This window comes from Oratosquilla oratoria, chromosome 23 (assembly GCF_046742065.1).
Source record: "Oratosquilla oratoria isolate Oo_2021 chromosome 23, ASM4674206v1, whole genome shotgun sequence".
In the NCBI taxonomy this organism is placed as follows: domain Eukaryota; kingdom Metazoa; phylum Arthropoda; class Malacostraca; order Stomatopoda; family Squillidae; genus Oratosquilla; species Oratosquilla oratoria.
In genome coordinates, this window is record NC_134799.1 from 60540713 (window position 1) to 60565140 (window position 24428).

A 24428-nucleotide genomic window follows, 5' to 3' on the forward strand; every position below is an offset into this window, starting at 1 on the left:
GTTGAATTGACTACCCCCTTTGCAGAGAAAGATATTGCAGATTTTCCTATCTCACTGTTGATAACCAGTTACTATAGCTACGAACAATATCATGCCAAAGAGGTGGAGTCATGGGGATGACAAAGGAAAGACTTCAGGTAGCAGAAAAGAGTAATAGTAGGAATTAAAAGTGATGAGCCTTTTGTTTTGAGTGGAAAGTAATTTCTAATCATAAAAGAATGTTGAGAGACTAACCCATAGGGTTATCAATAAGGTCCTTAAAAAGAAAAAAATGCACCAAATGTATGCAGTTAATACTCTATGAATATACAAGGCTGTAGACAAAAAATACACACACACATAGGATGAAAGAATATTACAAAAAGATCTAGATACTATTTTTGCATGGAACCAAGAATAGAAAATGAAGTTCAATACCAAAAAATGCAAGGTCCTGGAAATGGGCAATAGTGGCAAAAGGCCATTCCTAAACTATTCCTTGGGAAACAAACACATTACAAGAGCAAAAGAAGAGAAAGATTAGGGAGTCTTGATAAAAGACAACCTGTCACCTGAGACATATCAGCAGGATTGTGGGAGAGACACATGGACTACTGCAGAAAATCAAAATGGCATTCCATTATATGGATGAGGAGATGATGGAAAAACTCATTGAAACCATGATCCATCCAAGACTGGAATATGCATCAGTAGTATGGTCCCCATACAGAGTGAAGGATAGAAACAAGATTGAGAGAATACAAAGAGCAGCAACCAAACTGGTCCCCAGCCTAACAGATAAACCATATGAGGAAAACTAAAGGTGGTCTGTCTACCTAGAGAGATTGAAGAGAGAGGTGATATGATTACAGTGTTCAGGTCACTAAAGGGGATAGATTGCACTGATAGAAGAGATCTCCTGATTAAAGATGGGAGGGCTTTAAGATGTCATAGAAGTAAATTATGAAAGATCACATGTTGAAAGAATGTGAAGAAATGCAGTTTTCCATATAGACATATAAATGTGTAGAATAGCTTAGAAGGTGATAGATCTGAAACTTAAACAATACAGAGTTCAAATCTAAATATGATAATTGGGAATCAAAGATATAAAGATGGAACCATACATGAATTTGAGTCTAGTTGGTATGTTAGAGTATTAGAAAATAGGAGATGGGACCCAACGAGCGTTGCTCCTTTCCTGCATACTTACTACAATTATGTAAATACAGTCGTACCTCGGTACTCGACCGCCTCTATACTCGACCAAATCGGTGCTCGACCAAAAAATTCGAGTAGAAAATGCATCGGACCTCGAACAGATTTTCGGTACTCGACTAGCTCGAACAGCAGGTAAGCGTCAGTTCGACTCAGACCGCCAGCGGAGTAAGACGTACGCAGTTTGTTCGAGTATTTCTTCCCAGATTTAAACTTTTTCGTGTTGCTCTAGCCCTTAATAATGGGTCCAAAGAAAGACAGTGATAAGGGGAAAATTGGTTTCGGTGTTCGAACAAATCGGTGCTCGACCACCACCTCAGAACGGATTATGGTCGAGTACCGAGGTACGACTGTACATAATAAAAAATATTCTCTCTTTTTTTTTTAACACTACAAATGGTAAATTTTGAAGGATTCCCACAAACTAGGGTGAATAATTTCACTGAGGAAATTGATAAGAGTGGTGCTGGGAAAAAATTGGACAAAAAAGATAACAACTCTTCCATGAAAGTCAATGAAATCACATCTAAGTTTAAACAGTTGAAAGGTTTGAACCAGTTGAAAGGTTTACTTTCTTCTCACAAGTCAAGATTACTTGATCTAAAGCAAAAGCTTGAACAATAAAAATGGATATAATGTCAGTGAAGGCCAAAATGTAATTTTAGGAAGGGATACCGGACAGAATGTCAATGAAGGCCAAAATATCATGATAGGATGTAATGTCGCTAGAGGACGAAATGACACATTAGGATGTAATGTTATAGGACAAAATGTCACAATGGGATGTAATGACAGTGGAGGACAAAAGATCACGATGGGACATAATGATAGTGGAGAACAAAATATCACGATAGGATGTAATGATAATGGAGGAGAAAATATCACAGTAGGATATAATGTCAGTGAAGGACAAAATATAATTTTAGGAAGAGATACCGGACAGAATGTCAATGAAGGCCAAAATATCAAGATAGGATGTAATGACAGTGGAAGACAAAAGATCACGATGGGATGTAATTATAGTGGAGGAAAAAATATCACGGTAGGATATAATGTCACTGGAGGACAAAATATAATTTTAGAAAGGGATGACGGACATAATGTCACTGAACGACGGGAGGCCGGCGTGAATCACGGTGACGTAGGGGGACAAAATGTACAAAATAGATCGGATGACCGTAATCGACCAGATGTCCGTGATGGGGGAAATGTTAATTTTGATAGGAGAAATGTTAATGAGGCATTGAATGTCAATGAAGGACCAAATAATAATAATATAGAGCAAGGCATAAATAAAAAACAAAATGATAATATAAGACATGATATTGAAACTCAAAATGTGTCAAAAAGAAATAATCACGAGTTTCTTAAAACTATGTACTTTAATGCTCGTAGTATTAGGAACAAATTTCAAGAAATACAGGCGTATGTCAAAAGCGAAAATCTCGATATGATAGGAATAACTGAGACATGGTTAAATGGTACAGAGTTCGAAGCTGAATTTAATATTGTGGGATTTAAACACTTTCATCAGGATAGAAACCACAAGAAAGGTGGGGGTGTTCTATTGTACGTTAAAAACAATGTTCATGCTTGTGTTTTAGAGAAAGTGAAACAGGATGCATATGACAGTTTGTGGGTTGAGTTAACCCAAACAAATGGACAAAAAACGAATATAGGTGTAATATATAGGCCAAAGACATTATCATTAGCAGACGACAAACTGTTATTTCAAGAACTGTCTAGTTTCTGCAACAGGGATTTATTGATAATGGGTGATTTCAATTTTACTGACATTGATTGGATGACCCTTGAACATGGCCATATAGGTAGTCGCTTGATTGATTTTCTTGGTGACAATTACTTAATTCAGCATATAAAAGAGCCCACAAGATATGGAAACTTACTCGATCTATTGATCACTAGCCGCAAAAGCATGGTAACTGATGTAGAAGTCGGTGAATCTGTTGCAAATAGCGATCACAACTTAGTTAGATTCAAACTCCTAAACAATTTTAGAATAGATACTTGTGTTTCTAAAATACCCGATTTCAGTAAAGCTCAGTTCATAGGACTACGTCAGGAGCTTCAGCTTACAGATTGGGAGGCAAAATTAAACGAAAGACCTGTAGATCAGATGTGGGAAATTGTTCAAAATACGCTCACTAAGATGATTCAAACTTACATTCCTTTTAAGGACAGACGTCCCCCAAATCAGGCTCGCCCAAAGTGGCTCGACAAAGAAACTGAAAAAAGTATTGCTAGAGACAGGCTTATAAGAAATATAAGTGCTCGGGTGCATCAAATGACTATGAAAGTTATGTATCAATACAGAGATTTAAAAAAGACAATAAGAAAAAGAAAACGACAATACGAAATGAACATCGCTGATAAATCCAAAGAGAATCCCAAAGAATTCTATAGTTATATTAGAGATAAAAAGGTTGTTAGAAATCACATTGGTCCACTATTATCTGCTGACGGTCAACTTGAATATTCAAATGAAGGAATGTGTAATATCTTAAACAATTATTTTAGCTCGGTATTCGTAAACGAAACACCTCAAAGTGAATTCCAAACTGAAACCTGTGAAAACTCTGGGGTAAACTTACTCACTACGGTAAATATAACAAAAGAAAAAATTAAAAGGTGTATAGACAAACTCAAAGTTAATAAAACACCAGGGCCTGACGGTTGGCATCCAAGAATCTTAAAGGAAATGAAAAATGAGATTGTTGTTCCATTAGAAATTATTTTCAAGAAATCCATCATATCCGGAGATGTCCCAAGAGAATGGAAGCTAGCTAACGTTACTCCCATATTCAAAAAAAGGTGACAAAGAAACCAAATAACTATAGGCCTATAAGTTTGACTTCAATCGTAGGAAAAATAATGGAAACTATCATCAGAGATGCTATCGAATATCATTTAGAAGGTAACCGTTTGATAAATGATAGCCAGCATGGTTTCAGACGGAAACGTTCTTGCGTAACTAACTTACTCGAATTCTACAACACAGTTATCTCGAATTATGACAAAAGAAACAATATAGATTTAATATATCTAGACTTTGCAAAAGCTTTTGATACTGTCCCACACGAAAGACTACTTACTAAATTAGCTTTGCATGGAATAAGTGGTAGCCTATTAGGTTGGACTAGTAATTGGTTGAAAGGTCGAAAACAGAGAGTTGTTTTAAATGGAAAAACTTCTGGATGGAAAAGTGTTGCAAGTGGAGTTCCTCAGGGTTCCGTTCTTGGGCCACTTCTATTCATAGTATATATAAATGATGTAGACCATGGACTAAAATCTACTGTTTCCAAATTTGCTGATGATACAAAACTGTGCGGAGTGGCAAATGATCACTCAAACCAATTAGATATTCAAGAAGATTTAGATCAATTACAGCAATGGTCTGAAAAGCGGCTAATGAAATTTAACACAAGTAAATGCAAGGTAATGCACATAGGTAAAAATAACAGTAAGTACGATTACAAGTTATTTGGAAATTCGTTAACAAAATTGGATAGTGAAAAAGATCTCGGCGTAATTATCAGTAACGACCTCAAATCATCCAAGCAGTGTATTTCAGCCTCTGAGAAAGCAAATATGATTCTGGGATTGATTGCGTGATCTTTTTATTTCAAAAGTCCATCACTCATTAACAAGCTATATAAATCGTTAGTTCGTCCACATTTGGAATATGCTGTTTCCGTATGGTCACCGAATCTCATTAAAGACATTGACAGATTGGAAAAAGTACAACGGCGAGCCACAAAACTGATTCCAAATATCAAAAATAAATCATACGAAAATCTACTAAAACACATGAATCTGTTTTCCCTAAAAAAGCGTAGACTCAGAGGTGACTTGATACAGGTCTTTAAGATTTTAAAGGGAATTGACAACATCAAAAGTGACCAAATTTTCACATTGAATGAGAATCAGACAAGAAACAATGGTCTCAAACTGTCCGGAAATAGATTCAATTTGGAAGTAGGTAGAAACAACTTTGCCAACCGTGTAGTTAATGAATGGAATAAACTTCCTGCACAGGTAGTGCAATGTAGTTCAGTTCGAAGCTTTAAGAATCATTTAGATAAATACCTAAGTAAGATGCTGTAATGATTATAATTTGTTATATTATTTGTTTTTGTTTTGTTATAATTTGTCTGTCTGATTTTCATTTAATATTAGTTATATGTCAATTTATTATAATTTACTATTTACCTGTTTGTTTGTTATTCAACTATACATATGCATTTATTTATGTATTTTATTTGTTATTTACATTATTATAGTTTTTATTTATTATTAATATGATTTTTTTTTTTTTTTTTTTTTTTTTTTTTTGGCATCCGACCTAGATATGGATCAAAAGGTCTCCTGTCGGCATGCTCCGCCTTTATAATCCTTTGTTTGTAAAAAAAGAAACAAGCCTGGCTCTGAAAGCAGAGACTGCTAAACTAAATAGGGAATGGGAAACAAGTAAGCAGGTAGCAAGGCAGATTCCTCCGGGAATACCCTGTTAAGTAAAGCAACAGAGAACACAATGACTCAGTGGGTAAAGGAAGTGACTCAGGTAAGAGTGATGGGTGTATTAAAAGTAAATGAGCCAGCAGATGTAGTAGGAAGGTATTGCATGGGAGATATGGTCATTTTGAGTACATATGACTGATTGCAAAACAATGAAGAGAGAGAAGTGTTTTGGAGTGACTTGAATGAGTGTGTGGAGAGTTTTGGGAGATATGTGAACATAGTAGTTTTGGGGGATCCTCATGCTAGAGCAGATGAGCCAGCAGATTGAGTAGAGGGAAGGTATAGGGTAGCATGAGGGAGGGGGGCAATAATGGAGCAATGGAAATGCATATTGAAAGGGATGACAATGATACATACATACATATACCAAAGGCTTTTTTCCCCTTACAAGGAAGACAATGATAAAGAACATAATGTTTAACAGGAAAGAAACATAAATATATGGAAATGGAAAGTTTTCAATATTTAGGGTCACATGACAGTGAATGGTGGGGTGGTGGAGGTGAATTACAAATGTTATGAGAAATAGGTACCTGGAGAAGAATGTAAAGAGAAGGTTGTATGAGGGAGTGATTGTGCCCATGGTACTGTATGTTGTGGAGACTTGGAATTTGAGGGAGGCAGAAAGGTTGAGCTAAAACATGTTTGAGATGAAAATTTTGAGGAGTATGATAGGTGTTACCAGGATGAATAGAGTGAGAAATGTGGAAGTGAGGTAGAGAGCATGGGTAGAGAATTGCCCATACATATATGGGGATGGACAAGTCAAAGCATAAACTTACCATACATATATCCAACACCCATTTGTTGTACCTCCCATCTAAACACCTCACAGAAGAAGTGTCATCCCTATCCCTATACATATAATCATTCTTATAATACATCTATAGCAACAAAACTAAAAGAATATTCACTTACTGGAAGTTCAATAAGGCCTTTGACTTTGAGCATTTTAGCAAGCTCAATAACAGCTGGAAGCAAGTCTGTTGGCACATTCACCTAGGTAAGATAACCAAATGGAATCAATAACACACTAATCAATAGTAACTCTTATACTAATCATTGAAAAAGCATTACTCATCAATATCACTAAATCTACAGAGAACAGTAACTTCTCAAACACTTAAACCTGGAAACAGACACACACCACAGGAGGGATACAATGTAAATTTCTGAAATGGATATTAGACTTTTTGCATGGAAGAAAAATGAGAGTAGTGCTCAAAGATAAAAGTTCTACTTGGTAAGAGGTAACTAGTGGAATTCCACAAGGATCTGTATTGGCTCCAATAATGTTTGCTATGTAAATGACATAGATGAAGGTATGGAATGTTACATAAGCTTCTTTGCAGATGATGCAAAACTGTTAAAGAAAGTGAGTACTGAAATGGACTGTGACTCACTACAGAGAGATCTGAACAGGGTTTGGGAATGGAGTCAGAGGTGGGAAGTGGACTTCAACATTAAGAAATGTAGCATAATAAAATTTGGAGAAAAAAAAAAAAAAAAAAAAAGATATATCAGGACAATATCAAATTAGTGAAAAAGAAGTAATGAAAGTGGGATCTAAAAAAAAACTGGAAGTAATCATCACAAAGGATATGTCCCCTGACAAACATATAAACAAAATTGCTGGTGAAACCTATAACTTGCTATGATTAATAAAAGCGGCTTTCACGTACTTGGATGAAGAAATGGTAAAGAAAATACTAGTCACACTGATAAGGCCTAAATTGGAGTATACAGCAACACTATGGTCACCCAGTACTAAAAAGAATATAAGGAAAATTGAGATAATCCAGAGAGCAATTACGAAGATGGCCCCAACACTATAAAAAATGTCATATGAAGAAATATTGTCAAAACTAGAACTACCAACTCTGGAACAAAGAAAAGAAAGAGGTGACTTGTTGACTATCTACAGAATTATGAGAGGTGTAGAAGTCCTTGAAAGAGATGACTTACTAAATTGGGATAAGAGAAACACAAGAGTACATGGAAAGAATCTCAAAAAGGACAGTTATAGAAGAGACATGAAAAAAAACAGCTTTCCCCATAGAGTGGTGGATGTATGGAACTTACTAGATGAAACAATAGCGTGTGTGCAAAAACAACAATGCAAGAATTTAAGAGAGCAAATTAGATATGGCGGGATACAGATAGTGGACACATGAGTGTAGCTCTCCTTCCCATAAGATACAACAACTAGGTAAATACACACACATGGGAACAAATTACGACCATATATCTACAGGATGTGAAGAAATACACTCTTCCATATAGATGCACAAATATGTGGAATAGCTTAGAAGATATAGCCCAAGCTCAAACAATAAATAAGTTCAAATCTAAATATGATAATAGGAAATCAAGGACATAGATCAAGTTGGAAATGTACATGAATTTAAGGATACATATATACATACATATACCAATGGCATTTTCTCCCTTACAAGGGAGGTAACCAAATTCAAGGGCATAAATCCACTCCCATCCATTTCATCCCCAAACATTCCAGCTCCTCCATCTCGCCCACTTCCCTGGGTCAGAAGTAGTGCAGTAAGACACAGCACATCCACAGCAAGGCCACTTCATTTAATTGGCAACCACCCCTCTTTGTCCCCTCATGCAGAAAAAGAGAAGAGGGAGAGAAATCCCTTCGGGCTGTTTCAAAATATCATCCGTAAACACTCCCACACCCCCCAACCCCACACCCACTCCCCATTTTCTGCAACCATCTCCAATCCCTGATCCATCATCCCCGCATCCACCTTCTGCACTACCTCTATCCATGTATAAATTGAACAGCCATGGTGACACAACACATCCCTGGTGAAATCCCACCTTTATCTCTAACCACTCACTCTCTCCATTTCCAATTCTAACAAAGACTCCACCACTCTTGCAAAATCTCTTGACTGCTATTAACAGCTTTCCTCCTATCCAACATATCTGCAACACCTCCCACAGTGCCCCTCTGTCCAAATCCATAAAGGTCCAAAAAACATCCTTACGTTTTCCTAAAGCTTTCTCACACATCTGTCATACCGCAAAAATCTGATCCACACAACCCTCACCTGTCTCAAACCCACACTGTTCCTCACCAATCACTCCCTCTGTTCCTCTCCCAATCCTCTCAATCAAAACCCTCCCATAAACTTCCCAACTACACTCAACGTTACTACATTTGCACTTGTCCCCCATTCCTTTGTAAAGCAAAACTATACAGGCACTTCTCCAGTCCTCCATCCTCTTTTACATACATACATATACCAAGGCTTTTTCCCCCATACAAGGGAGGTAGCCAAAAAGGGAAAGGCATAAAATCATTTCCACCCATTCCATCCCTGAATACACTCCACACCCCTCCACCCTCCCTCTTATCTTAGCACCTCATCATTTTAGTAACTGTTTCCATCTAATCATTTATTTTCTCTCCATTTGCCTTATTAATTACTGTCATTTTCTTAGCACTTCCCACTGCAACTACCTTTCCCTCCCTATCTTCTTTCACATTGAGCAACTCTCTAAAACAATCTGTCCATTTTCTTCTTACTGCTCTCTCCTCCATTATCATGTCTCCATCTGCACCTTTTACCTTTTCTTCTCTACTTAATTCGCCCCCTCTTCCTCTCTTAATTTCCTTCCAAAGCATCTTTTTATTACTTTCAAAATTTTTCTGTCATACTCTTATCCCATTTCACATCTGCACTCCCTTCTGCCTCCTCTATTTTATGCTTTACTTCTCTTCTCTTTTCTTTGCACCTCTTGTATGATTTTCTTGTCCTATTTTGCAACCAATCTGCAAATGCTTGTTTCTTCTCTTCTACAACCTTTTTTACTTCATCATCCTTTTATTTCCTCCCATCCTCCTTGTTACACATACCATCTTTGCACACCTTGTGATTCCCTCCATGAACTATCCCCATTCTTCCTCCAATCCTAGATCTACTCTATCCTTCACTCCCTCCCACTCCTCTCTCAGCTTTTTTGTACTATTTTTTTCTCATTTAAGCAGTTTACTCTAAGCACCTCCCTACCTTCTGTCCCTTTCCTCTTTCCCCACCTACCCTCCACTCTCAACTTACCTTCCATCAAAAAACTATCTGATATTCTCCCACTCTCTCCCCTTCTAAGAAACATGCACATCCAAAACTCTTCTTACTCTTCTACTTACCACTATATGGTCCATCCATTAAAGCCCTATGTACCACCCTTCCATCTGCCACAATCTCCCATGTGTACTTATGCTTAACTTTCTTCCTTAACATTGTGTTTGCTATCATCAACTCTCTTTCTGGACACATCTCCACCACCAACTCTCCACTATGAGTTTTTTCTGGCACTCAACATTTCCCAACCTCTCTGTCTATTGGTTCATCTTCTTCCCTAGCATTGAAATCTCCCAATACCACTACATTGACATTTCTCCCTAAATCCCCCATGTACTCATTTAAATCTATCCAAAAAGCCTACTTTTCCTCTACACTCTTCTCACTACCAGGCCCATGTGCAATTACAAAAACCCACATCTCTCTTCCCAGTTTCACCTTCATCCACATTAGCCTTAAAGAAACCTCCTTCCACTCCACCACATGCTTACCTATCTCTTCACTTACTAGTATAGCCACCCCTTCTCTCCCTCATCCTCTCTTCACTTACTAGTATATCCACCCCTTCTCTCCCTCATCCTCTCTTCACTCCTGACACCCTCCCAACTACATTCCCAGTCAAACTCACCCCTCCCTTTCAACTATGTTTCACTCAATGCCAACACATCCATCTTTCTTCTCACAAATAACTCTTCCATGGAGGTAAGTGAAATTGCAATTAAATTGAAACAATTGAAAGGTTTATTTTTCCCACGAGTCAAGATTAGATGACCGAGAGCAATAGCTTGAAGAAGAAACTAGTCTGGCTTGGAAAGCAGATATTGCTCAACTAAAAAAGGGAAAATGAAATTTTGACAAATGATAGAAAAAGTCTTCTCAACACCATGGAAAAAAGTGAGGATGGGTCAACACCAAATAAGGATAAAAGGGATTCAGTGACCTTTAAAGAGATCATGGAGTAACAGGGAGAAGCTGATAGGCTGGATGAAGGAATAATGAAGGTTATAAAAAGGAGGGAATCTCTTGTCAGAGATGTAACTGACAAGACTACATGTATTATACTCTTTGACTGGCAAGAAGACCATATCACCTCATGGACCAGGAGATGCAAAAGCTCAGGGAAATTACTGTTATGATTCTAAGGAATGACTTGAATGTAACTGATCAGATTAATAACATGTTTAGTTTAGGTCAGTACAAGAAGAATGGTGCACGTCCAATCAAAATAAAATTCAAGCCATAGTAAACAAAATATTCAGCAAATCTTGGAAGCTAGCACCAAAGGAGTTTAAACATATTTGGATAAGGAAAGATGCAAATGACGAGGAATGTGGAAAGGCATGGAAGCTCTTCGGGGAACCCAAAATTAAGAATGAAATTAGAATAGCAGCAGAAAAACACTATAATGAAACTTTAGTAGCCTATCAGGATTACACTGGAAACACTATCAGGAAACTTTAAGTACATACATACATATACCAAGGCTTTTTTCCCCTTTCAAGGGAGGTAGCCAAAAAGGGAAAGGCATAAAAACACTCCCACCCATTTCATCCCTAAATACACTCCACACCCCTCCCACCCTCTCTCTCATCTGAGCACCTCCTGGATGACGGGTCATCCCTGCACCTTGCCCACCGCCCTGGGTCAGAATCAGTGTCGCAAGACACAGCACATCCACAGCAAGGCCGCTTCATTTAATCGGCGACCCCCCCCCTCTCCGTCCCCCCTTGCATATAAGGAGAGGACGGGGAGAAATCCCTTCGGGCTACGTCAAAATTTACTCACACATACCCCACCCCCCACCCCCCACCCCCTGCCCATTCCTCCTCATGCAATCACAACATCATCCATATACAACCATTCTCCACTCACCTCTGTCTTCCGTCCTCTCCCTTCCTTCCTCAACAGACATTCCCCTCTTCCCCAAAGCCCCCTTCACCCCATCCATCCACCTCATCCTAGGACGTCCCCTCATGTTCACTCCCTCCACATCTGCCTTCCATACCTCTTTTACTAGTCTTTCTTCACTCATTCTTTCCATGTGTCCAAACCATCCTAATATTCTTTCATCAACCCTATCTCCCAGCTCCTTTTTCACCCCTGTTCTCCTCCTCACCTCCTCATTTCTCACTCTATCCAGCCTAGTAACCCCCACCATACTTCTCAGACACCTCATCTCAAACACATTCAAACTCCTTCTCTCTTCTTCTCTTATGTTCCACGTTTCTGCCCCATACAGTGCTGTTGGCACAATCACTCCTTCATACAGTCTCCTCTTCGCATCCTAGCTAATACAGATGGTTTACTATCAGTCAGGTTGGAGATAAATGACTATTTGAGGAAAAGAAGCCATATTTTGCATTCAAAGGAGACCAAACTCACAAAAAAATATTGATCCTACATTTAGGGAACAACTGATACAGCTCCTGGAAATGAGAAAGAGAAGATAAAATGGGTGGAGGGGTTAGGGTTGCTGTGAGAAGCGGCATAAGGGTGGAAGAGGCAAATCTGGGTGATGATGGGAAGGCAGAAGTAATCCACCTGAAAATTAGAACTAAAAGGCAGAATAGAAGAGACTTCATGGTGGCATATGTCTGTCCCACCCAAGACAAGAGCTTGGAATGAAGTCAAACATCAAAATATGTTGTTGAACACCACTCTTCTCCCAAAGAAAACTATTAAAATACAGCAACAATTTAGTCCTTATTAGAAATTTTAACTGTAGTGAAGGTAAAATGAGAGAAATGGGAAAAAAGTGGCAAGGCAGACTCCTGAGGAAATACCCTATTAAGTACAGCAATGGAGAGCACAATGACCCAGTGGGTAAAGGAAGCAACATAGGTATGAGGAGATGACATTCCCACAAGGTTGGATCTGCTACTTACCAAACAGCCAGATATCATCAGCTCATTGAACAGCCTTTGCTATATATGAAAAAGTGACCATGTAACAAGGGAATTTCAGCTGTAAAATGAGGGAATAAAGCCAAGGAACAAATCTCACATGCAAAGGAGACTCAATTTTAAGAAAACAGATTACTAAGGGTTGAAGAAATTCTTTGAAGAAACAGACTGGGAGGAATTCACAAATACCACAGGAATAATAAGGAAATGGGAAAGCTTTCTTGAGATTTACAATCTGGGAGTGAACAAACATATGCCAAAGATTAGTGGAAGAAAGAGGCAGAAACAAAACTGGTCCAACAAAAGGTGTGAGATGACGAAAAACAAAACAAAACAAAAAACAGGATATGGCTTGGGGAAAATGGAAGAAGAGAAGAAGCAATAAAACAAAAGAAGTTACAAACAAGAATCTGCAGGAAGAAAATAATTTCAAAAGAGGTATGGTAGATATATGCAAAGATGAACCAAAACTGTTATACATGTTTACCAATGGTAAATGGAGACAGGAAAGTAATCACCAAGCTAATACTGTGTGGTGAAGTCTTTGAAGAGGCCTCAGCTCAGGTTTAAATAATGAATGAAAGTTTCCAATCTGTCTTCACTAAGGAGAGCAATTTTTTTTTAGGATAATGAGGGGAGCAAGAATTCAGATTTAGAAGATATAAATGTAGAAGTGGGAGAAGTGCTCAATCTTTTGGAATCACTGAATGTGACAAAATCTTCAGGACCTAACAGGATCTCAAACTGGATACTTAAAGAATGTGAGGAACTACTGGCAGACAAGATTCACATACTTATTGCATGTTCCTTAAAAGAAGATATAGTCCTGTTTGATTGGATAAGGGCAAATGTGATACCATTTAACAAAAGTGGAAGTAAGGAGACACCACTCAATTACAGGCTTGTATCATTGACCATCACAATAGTAAAATTACATGAAAAGACTGAAAAATCAATAGACCAAATATCTTGAAATGATGAATATTCTGATGGGAGTCAGTTTGGATTCAGATCTAGAAGGTTATGTTGAAGCTTTTAATCTTTTACTTAAGAATGATTAATGTGCTGCAGAAGAGGTGTGTGTGTGGTCGGTGTCCCTTGACCTAGAGAAGATTTATGATAAAGTACTTCATAGTCAACTCATATGGAAATTGGAGCATATTGGAGGACTAAGGCAAACTACTCAAATGGATGAAAGGGAAAATAAATGAGGACAGTGGGAAAGGACAATATGTCAAGATGGAGAGCAGTAATGAGCAGTCACACAAGATTCAGTGCTCACATCAATAATGTTTCATGTCTATGTCAATGACATGATGGAAGGTACAACAAGCTATGCAGACATGTTCACAAATGATGCAAAAATCACAAGAAGGGTGAAAAATGAGGAAGACTAGATACTGCAATAAGATCTACACATTATTTTTGCATGGAGCCAAGAATGGGAAATGAAGTTCAATACCAAAAAATACAAAGTACTGGAAATGGGCAAAAGCTCCAAAAGACCATCCTTAAACAATTCTTTGGGAAGTGGATCAATTACAAAAGCAAAAGATAAGAAAGAATTGGAAGTGTTGATAAAAGACAACCTGCCACCTGACAGACATATTAGCAGGATTGTGAAAGATATATGGACTGCTGCAGAAAAATAAAATAACTATAAATCATCCAATAGAAGTACAGGTACTCCTCGTTTAACGACCTACTCGGTTAGCGACGACGCAGAGTTACGACGGGCTTTATGACAGACGTTTAACATAAATCTCCCGAAGTTACGACGTCGTGTACGATAATTAAGTTGGCTGAGGCAAATTTGTATGATGTTATAATTAAACTTGTACGGTGGATATTTGCTGTGAGGTAAAGTGTTCTGAAGCTTAGGTCTACATTACCATCCTGCAAGCTGCAAAAACTACCTGGGGTACAGTATATACCGGTAGTGGTAAATTTTTACTTTCGACCATGGGCGCAATATAGCAATAGAAAATTAATTATTAATTTTGTAAATTATAATGTATCAACGTAATATGCAATTTTGTGAGCGCAAATAAAAAAAAAAAAGGTGCTAAAACAAATTTTGTAAGTAACGAAGTCATGTCGGACGAATGGTACACCATGTTTGTTATGATAGATGCCGATGTCGAAGAAATAAAAGGATGATGAATTCGTCTAACCTAAACTAAACTAACCTGACCTGTGTTTGCTAAATCATTACCTGCAAATTAAATGTCATCCGGCTCGTCCTCGTTGTCGTCGTCGTGAGAGACGTTGGCAGACGACAAGATGGCGTCCCAATCCTATGCTACCGACTTCGTTCATTAGCATATTTTCTTGTAGCATGGTATTTTTTACTTTCATTTCCGCCCACAAAATTGCACATTACGTTGATACATTTTAATTTACAAAATAAAATAATTAATTTTCTATTGCTATATTGCGCCCATGGTCGAAACTAAAAAAATACCCCGGTATTCAATATGGAATGTCAGCATACGCGGATTTGGTCATTTACGGTAATTTCAGGAACCTAACCACCATAAATAAACAGTAAATAAAGCTTTAACCCCTTCCATACGGTGCCGCATACGTAGGCGTCATGAGGAGCAAGTGGATACGCGGGGCTGCCATATCGGCGTCTTGATTATATTTATTGTAGTTGCCCCTCCTTAATGACATACTCTCTCAACTGTCTGTAATCACATTTTCTATGGCTATCAAAATTCACGGGTGAAAGAGAGAACGATCGATATAAGCGGTGACTATATTTTATGATGCGAGTATTATTACGACACGTCGTACGGCTGGCATCAGCTGCTGCCCGCGAGATTTAAGGCCCGTACTGAAGAGGTTAATGTACTGTATAAAAGAGGGAAAATACACGAAAATAAAGATACATGTATTGCTGGACATTGTACATACAGTACATGTACGTATATGTATACACTTTCGCTTAACGACCAATTCGGTTAACGACGGCGCGCTGGTCCCAATTGTCGTCGTTAAACGAGGAGTGGTTGTAATTTAGTGAAACAACTGGTCAATGTGCTTGCAGAGGATAAAAGAAAAATTTCAACTACAGGTAAACGTCGACTTACGATGGCCGCGACTTACGATTTTTCGATTTTACGATGACGACGACGACGATATGATATATTTAACCCCTTCCATACGGTGCCGCACACGTAGGCGTCATGAGGAGCAAGTGGATTCGTGAGGCTGCCATATCGGCGTCTTGATTATATTTATTGTAGTCGCCCCTGTGTTTTTACATTCTCTCAAATGTGCCCTGAATCCCATTCTCTGTGGTTTTCAAAATTCGCGGGTGAAAGAGAGAACGATCGATATAAGCGGTGACTATATTTTATGATGCGAGTATTATTACGACACGTCGTACGTCTGGCATTGAATATGGTAAAAAGGATAAAAATAATTTAAAAAAACTACTGTACATGTTTAATAGGCTATATTCAGTATCTCTGGTGGTTAATATGCAGGTAGGCTAGGTACAGTGACCACGGAACAGAGTGATACACAAATTGGGGATCGACTTACGATGAAATCGTCTTACGATGGATCTATCGAAACCTAATGCCATCGTAAGTCGACGTTTACCTGTATTACTAATTCTCAAACTTGAGGGAGGGACTGAGAACAATCTGGATGGATGAAGTGACAGGAGCAATGAGTACAAGAGGAATGCTAAACAGGGATATAGGAAAGGATAAAGTACAAAGAACATTGAAAATGATGGGAGCTGGTACGGCACCTGGACTACATGGGTGTTATGCAGAGTATCTGACAAAGAAAGGTATTGTTATAATGGACTGGCTAGTAAGGGTGTTTAATGTGTGCCTAAGGGAGGTGTGCTGGAGGACTGGAAGAGTGTTTGTATAATTCCGATTTAGAAAGGAAAATGGGGGCAAATATGAATGATGTGACTGTAATATCTTTAGAAGGATCAGTCTGTTGAGTGTGATTGGAAAGGCATATGGGTGGGTATTACTTGTGAGGATTAGTGGAGGAACAGAGGGAGTAATTGGTGAAGAACAGTGAGGATTTGAGAAAGGTGGAGGGTGTGTGGCTCAAATATTTTTGGTAAGGTAGATGTGCAAAAAGTTTTAAGCAATAGGCGAGGGTGTCTTCTGGGCTTTCATGGATCTGGAAAGGGCTTATTACAGGGTAGACAGGAAATCAATGTGGGAGGTACTATAGATATCTGGGACAGGTGAAAAACTTTTAAGGGCAGTCAAAAGTTGAGTTTGTGTTGGGGATGGGAATGATGAGTGGTTTGTGGTGAAGGTGGGACTGCACTAGGGTTGTGTTATGTTGCCATGGCTGTTCAATGTGCACATAGATGGGGTGGTACAGGAGTAATGGGTAGAGGATTGGAGATGGTTATAGAGAATGGTGAGAAGTGTGAGCCAGTTGTTGTTTAATGATGACTTTGCACTTGTGGCTGGTCAGAGGAGGATCTAAGGAAGGAGTTTGGGAAGGTAGGTGATAGGAGGAAGTTCAAAGTAAATGTAGATAAATGCAAGGTGATGAGATGTATAAGGGGAGAGAGTGGCAGTAAATCTTAAAGGAAAGAGATTGGAAGAAGTGAATAGTTTGAAGTATTCAGGGTCACATGTAACAGGGAATGGAGGAATGAGGGTAGAGGTAAACTGCAGAGTGAGGGAAGAAGTAAATGTCTTGGAGAGATGAAAAGTGTAATGAGAAATTGGTATCTGGGAATGGATGCAAAGAGAAGATAAAATGAAGGGGTGACTGTGCCTATGACACTGTACAGGACAGACCTAAAATGCAAAAGAGGCAGAGAGGAGAACCTTAAACATATTTGAAATGTAGCGGTGGTTATGAGGATGGATTCAGTGAAAAGTAATGTGAGGGGGAGAGAGGGGTGGAAAGGGAGCTGGCAGATATGGTAGACGAAGGAATATTGGGATGGTTTGTGCACGTGGAAAGAATGAATGAGGAAAGGCTAGCAAAGAGTCTAGGAGGCAGAGGTGGATGGAGTGAACCTGAGACTGATTGATAGGGTGAAGGCTGCCTTGAGTGAAAGGGGGATGTCTTTTGAACAGGGAAGAGAGAAGGGAAAGGATTGGTGTGAGCAGAGAATGGTTATGAATGGAATGAACTAATACAGCCCAAGGATTCCTCATCTTCTTTATTTTTGCATGGAGGGATGAGGAGGGAGGGTCGCTATGTAAATGAAGCAGTTGGTCCAGCTGTGGGTGTACTGACTCTTGCTGCACTGCTTCTGACCTGTGCAGTGGGCAGTAGATAGGGATGATCCTTCATCCATGAGGAGTTATGATGAAAGGGGAAGAAATGGGTGATGGTTAGGAGTGGGACGGAAAAGATTGGGTGCATGTTTCGGCTGAACCCCTTATAAGAAGGAAGAAGCCATTAGTATACAGATAGCTAGACTAACCTGCCCATGGTACATGTATGACACAATAACCTTCAGGGCATCAAAGTTGATACCTGGAAAAACCACAACCATTGGTCTTTCTTCACAAACATCCTCAAGCATTTTCTGAAAAGAAAGAAAATACAAAGTTATTTTATGCACTCTTGACACCTCTGATGGCTAATTCTTTCTTAGCAATGAACGTCAGTGTTCTCCAAACTCTCTCAAAACTTTCTCATCTCCAAATCTATTGACACAAGTCATTGACAATTAATTATAGTTTAGCATTATTTAACCCCTTCCATACAGTGCCGCCTACGTAGGCGGCATGGAGAGCAAGTGGATACGCGAGGCTGCCATATCGGCGTCTTGATTATATTTATTGTAGTTGTCCCTACGTAACTGACATACTCTCTCAACTGGCTTCATTACATTTTCTATGGGTTATCAAAATTCACGGGTGAAAGAGAGAACGATTGATATAAGCTGTGACTATTTTTTATGATGCGAGTACTGTATTATTACACAACATCGTACATCTGGCAGCTAATGCTGCCCGCGAGATTTTGGCCCGGAGTGAAGTGGTTAACCCCCCACCCCACTCCCATCCCCCCAGGATGGCGGTTGAATGATAACATGCAGCCATTGCTTTTGGGATTGTTTTTGGAGCAACCCAATGGACCAGATCCATGCATCATTTGTCTATGTTAAGAGTTAAAAATATCTATTCATAGACAAAGTACCACACACAAAATTAGAAAGAAAAAAAAAAGGAAAACATAGGAGGGATACAAGGTAAATTACTAAACTGGATGGAGGATTTCTTGCATGGCAGAAAAATGAGAGTAGTGCTCAGAGAAAAAAGTTCAGCTTGGGAGGAGGTGTTTTGTAGAGTTCCATAGGGATCAGTATTGACTATAATAATGTTTGCTATTTATGTGAATGACATGGATGAAGATGTGGAATGTTACATGAGCTTCTTTGAAGATGATGCTAAATTACTGAGAAAAGTGAATAATGAAATGGATTGTGAATCACTACATAGAGACCTGAACAAAGTTTGGAAATGGAGTCAGAAGTTGGAGGCAGACTCCAACACTAAGAAATGTAGCATGATGGAGTTCAGAAAAAGTATAAAAAAGAATATCAGGACAATATAAAATCAGAACAAAGGAAGTAAGGAAACTGGGATCTGAAAAAGACCTGGGAGTAATCATCTCAAATGACTTGTCCCCTGATAAACAGATAAACAGATAAAACTGTCGGAGAATCTTACAATTTGCTAAGATCAATAAAGGTGGTTTTTACCTATTTAGACAAAGAAATGGTTAAAAAAATATATATATATATTTGTCACACTAATAAGGCCTAGACTGGAGTATGCTGCGACACTACAGTCACCCAGTACCAAAAAGAATGTTAAGAAAATTCAAAGAATCCAGAGCACCCACAAAAATTACCCCAACACTTTCAAACCTGTCATATGAGGAGAGACTCTTAATTGAAATTACTGACTTTGGAACAAAGAAGAGAAAGAAGTGATCTGCTAACCATCTACAGAATCATGAAAGGCACAGAAGTCCTTGATAGACAGGACTTACTAAATTGAGATAATAGAAATATAAGGGGACATGAAGAGAAACTAAAAAAGGACAGTTATAGAAGAGACCTGAAAAAAAGTTTTCCACACAGAATATCTGGAACAAACTGGACAAAACAATAGTGTGTGCAAAAACTATACACAAATTTAAGAGCAAACTAGACACTACAAGATACAAAGACAGGACACCACAAGCATAGCTCACCTTCCTGTAAGATGCAACTAGGTAAATATAACTAATACACACACACTCCCTTACAAACATAATAGCTAAAATATGTGAAAAAATTATCAAAAGTAGATGGATTCAACATCTGGAAGAAAATAATATACTTAATCCAAAACAATTTGGCTTTAGACAAGGAAGATCATGTGCCACTAACCTGATTTGCTTTTACTCAAGACTAATAGAAATAAGGCAAGAAAGGGATGGATGGGCTGATTGTACTTTCCTAGATTTACAAAAGGCATTTGATAAAGTGCCACACAAAGAGCTACTAAGAAAACTCAAAATAACAGGAGGTGTACAAGGAAAATTATTGAAATGGATGGAAGATTTCTTGAATGGAAGAAAAATGAGGGTGATACCCCAAGACAAAACCTCAACCTGGGAAGAAATGATAAGTGGAGTCCCACAAGGTTCTGTATTAGATCTGATAATGTTTGCTATATGTATAAATGACAGGGATGAAGATGTAGAATGTTATATGAACTTCTTTGCATTTGACACAAAACTACTAAAGAAAGTAAGTACAGAGGAGGACTGTGAATTACTAGAGAGAGATCTAGATAAAGTGTGGGATTGGCATGTCAAAAATGGGAGGTGAACTTCAACATCAAAAAATGTAGTATAATGGAGTTTGGAAAAAGTAAGAATAGAATATCAGGGCAATATAAAATTGGTACAAAGGAAGTAAAAATATTTAGCTAGGAAAAGGACCTAGGAGTAATTATTAACAATATTAACAAAGCCATGTCACCAGACAAGCATATAAACAAAATAGTCAGAGAAACCTACAATTTACTAAGATCAATAAAGATGGCCTTTGACTACTTGGATGAGGTAATGGTAAAGAAAGTACTAATCACACTGATAAGACCAACATTGGAGTATGCTGTGACATTATGGACACCCAGCACAAAAAAGAATGTAAAGAAATTAGAAAGAATCCAAAGAGCAATGACAAAGATGGCACCAACACTTTCTAAATTGACATACGAACAAAGATTGGACCAACTGGAACTACCAACCCTGGAACAACGAAGAGAAAGAGATCTACTTGTCATTTACAGAATTATGAAAGGGATGGAAGTCCTTGACAGAGAAGATCTATTAAAATGGGATAAAAGAAAAACAAAAGTACATGAAAAGAAACTCAAAAAGGATAGTTATAGAAGAGATCTGAAAAAGAATAGTTTCCCACACAGAGTGGTAGATGTCTGGAACAAATTGGATGAGACAACAGTGTGTGCAAAAACTATTCAAGAATTTAACCTCTTCACTCCGGGGCACATCGCACGTCTGGCAGCATTAGCTGCCCGACGTGCGATGTTGCATCATAATAATCTCATTATAGAAAATAAAGTCAGTGTTCAATCGCTCGTTCTCTTTCACCCATGAATTTTGATAACCATAGAAAATATGATGAAGCCAGTTTAGAGGGAATGGAGGTTACGTAGGTATGACTACAATAAATATAATCAAGACGCCGATGTCAGCATCATCGTGTACCCACTTGCTCCTCATGACGCCTACGTAGGCGTCACCGTATGGAAGTGGTTAAGAACAAACCAGATGCTGAAAGATACAAAGACTGGTCACTATGAGCATAGCTCCCTTCCTGTTTAATACAACTAGGTAAGTACATCAGGTTGCCTGAAGTACGATGATGCATCACAATACCTGCATTACAAAATAAAAAAGTTACTGCTGTTATACTTGTCTTCTTTCACCCTGAATAAATATAACATCCCAGAAAATGTAATCAAGCCTGCTCACAGAATACAAGGGTCACTCAGCTAATACAAAATAAAATCAGGAAGCAGAGGCTGACATCCCTGTATACCCCAGTTGCAGTTCATGACAAATACATAAGCATCATTGTATTCAAGAGGTTAAATTACCACACAAATGAAATATAACCCTAGTAGTAATAATTAATGCTTACAGTGCAAAGGGATTCAAAATCATGATAATATGACTTCCAAAAATATATAGAAGGGCACTAAGAATTGTTACCTCAGTCTTGCAAGACATATCAGAGAGTATCATTATGCATCTTACAGACGAGTGGGATTACTGCAATGATCAAACAATGGATAGGCAAATCCAATAACTAACTACTAGTAATGTTAAAAATATTAATCCAAAATTGATCATTAACGAGATTAAATAACAAGTGAATTGTATACAAACCTTAAAAAAAGGACTGAAGAAAGCCAAAATGATACGATGAGTCTTCAAGCTACGATTTCCAACCGAGATTGTCACATCAGTCAAAGTTGCTCCGGCCAGGAAGTGAGGCAACTGACGCCCAACATATTCCCCCCAGTTTTGCCAAAGTACTAGTACCATCCTCCACCATCAAAATTTCTGTAAATTATAGTCATCTATTTAAAATCAGTATGAATTCACATATGGGGTATGGGTTAGGGATAACAGAGGTTCCATTACTGACAAGTCCTTCAAAAGGGACAAACTGAATGCAGTAACACAACTAACACTATAATCATTAACTCTCCAGGATTCACTAAATAATTATGTTTAGAACTTGAATATTTTTCTCTACAGCACCAATCAGCTGTTTTGTTTTTCCTTTCTTAATTGCAGTCAACACAAAACAACAAGTCCCTATAAGTGTATGGCCCATGGAGCAATGAAGAAGTGGAAGTTTTTGGAATACAACCCATAAGAGTGTTTCCAATACTGTACTACCAAAATACTGCTCTTAAATGTCCATCATCAACCTCACCTCAGCCCAGAGGTGCAGTACTGGAGAAGCCCCCGAATCTCTGATCATCATGATGCAACTTCTGCTATTTTCCTATCTTCTCCACAGCCATGTAGAAGGATGGCAACTGCTCTCCTCGTAATTGGTGATGCGATTAAACAATTCTATGCACTATCAAATAACCCAAATGCACTATATTGCACATACACACAAAAGAATTTATCTAGATATATTAATCAAGATAAATTTTATGAGTAAATCTACACTCATTGCATTCTCTCTATTCCTTCACAGTTCAAAGCTCTGCCCCTACCTGTGAACATGCATGTTCATTACTAATAGTGCACTTCATCAAATTGTAATAGGTAAATTGCAATTAGGTAAACTGTTAGTAAAGCACAGTGCAATTTACCAAATTGTAATTTATTTCACTCAATGTTCCTTCAATATATGGAACAGTTAGAACTTGAACTTGATGCAAAGGTAATACACTAAGGAACTGTGAAGAAGCCCTTAACAATATGTAGCATCATTCTTTGCTTCTTTTATGTTCATTTAATATCCAAATATTTCTTTCAGGCAACTGCAGTTGAGGTGCTGCCATATTATGCCTGCAACAGATGGCAGCAGTGCCACCTGAACTGGGAGAGGAGGACAGACAAACAGTTCCTGTTAGCTGAACCAGGACCCCCACCAGCTGTTGGTGACACAGATGCCATTTTGATGCAGGGTATTGCCACACCTCCACCTCCACCTGGAGGTGTGGCCCTGAGGGACAGCCACTTGGTCTCTGAACCAGGGCCAGAATCTCCTCCTTTTCTATGTCTTACCTCCCACCAACATGTCCTCCACTTTTTTATTCTATTTTTTACCTTTGAGCCCAGCAACTACCTTCCCACACCTAGCTGGAGAAATTTACACCAACACAGCTCAATTCATAGGATATGGTAACAAAAACAGAAAATAACTCAGGGAAACTGCCTAATGTAGAGAAATTAAAAAAAATATATGGATAAGAAAACATGTAACAGAAGAAGAGAGAAAATAAGAATGGTATATAAGGCCAGGCCAAAAACTTGGAAAAACATTGAAAAAGAAAATAATCTTATTGGAAAGTGGTAGAACAGAGTAAGAAAATAGTACATACATACATACATATACCAAGGCTTTTTCCCCCTTCCAAGGGAGGTAGCCAAAAAGGGAAAGGCATAAAAACACTCCCACCCATTTCATCCCTAAATACACTCCACACCCCTCCCACCCTTCCTCTCATCTGAGCACCTCCTGGATGACGGGTCATCCCTGCACCCTGCCCACCGCCCTGGGTCAGAAGCAGTGTCGCAAGACACAGTACATCCACAGCAAGGCCGCTTCATTTAATCGGCGACCCCCCCTCTCCGTCCCCCTTTGCATATAAGGAGAGGACGGGGAGAAATCCCTTCGGGCTGCGTCAAAATTTACTCACACATACTACCCCACCCCCCACCCCCCCGCCCATTCCTCCTCATGCAGTCACAACATCATCCATATACAACCATTCTCCACTCACCTCTGTCTTCCGTCCTCTCCCTTCCTTCCTCAACAGACATTCCCCTCTTCCCCAAAGCCCCCTTCACCCCATCCATCCACCTCATCCTAGGACGTCCCCTCATGTTCACTCCCTCCACATCTGCCTTCCATACCTCTTTTACTAGTCTTTCTTCACTCATTCTT

At 38.7% G+C, this 24428-nt stretch overlaps 1 protein-coding gene across 3 annotated transcripts in view; it reads right to left on the bottom strand.

The window, feature by feature from the left end:
- LOC143038138 (uncharacterized) overlaps positions 1-24428 on the bottom strand; it is a 73459-nt gene that overhangs the window by 43770 nt on the left and 5261 nt on the right. Inside the window, exons 2-5 of one of the 3 annotated variants that reach the window (XM_076207147.1) lie at positions 22737-22886; positions 22181-22357; positions 18186-18290; positions 6655-6735 (exon numbers count right to left, since the gene is read on the bottom strand). In XM_076207147.1, the coding sequence (XP_076063262.1) occupies positions 6655-6735; positions 18186-18290; positions 22181-22339 (345 nt within the window). In that variant the 5' untranslated portion in view covers positions 22340-22357; positions 22737-22886. Of the gene's footprint in view, positions 1-6654; positions 6736-18185; positions 18291-22180; positions 22375-22736; positions 22887-24428 lie in introns of all 3 variants that reach the window. The other 2 variants (XM_076207146.1, XM_076207148.1) reach the window with 2 other exon arrangements.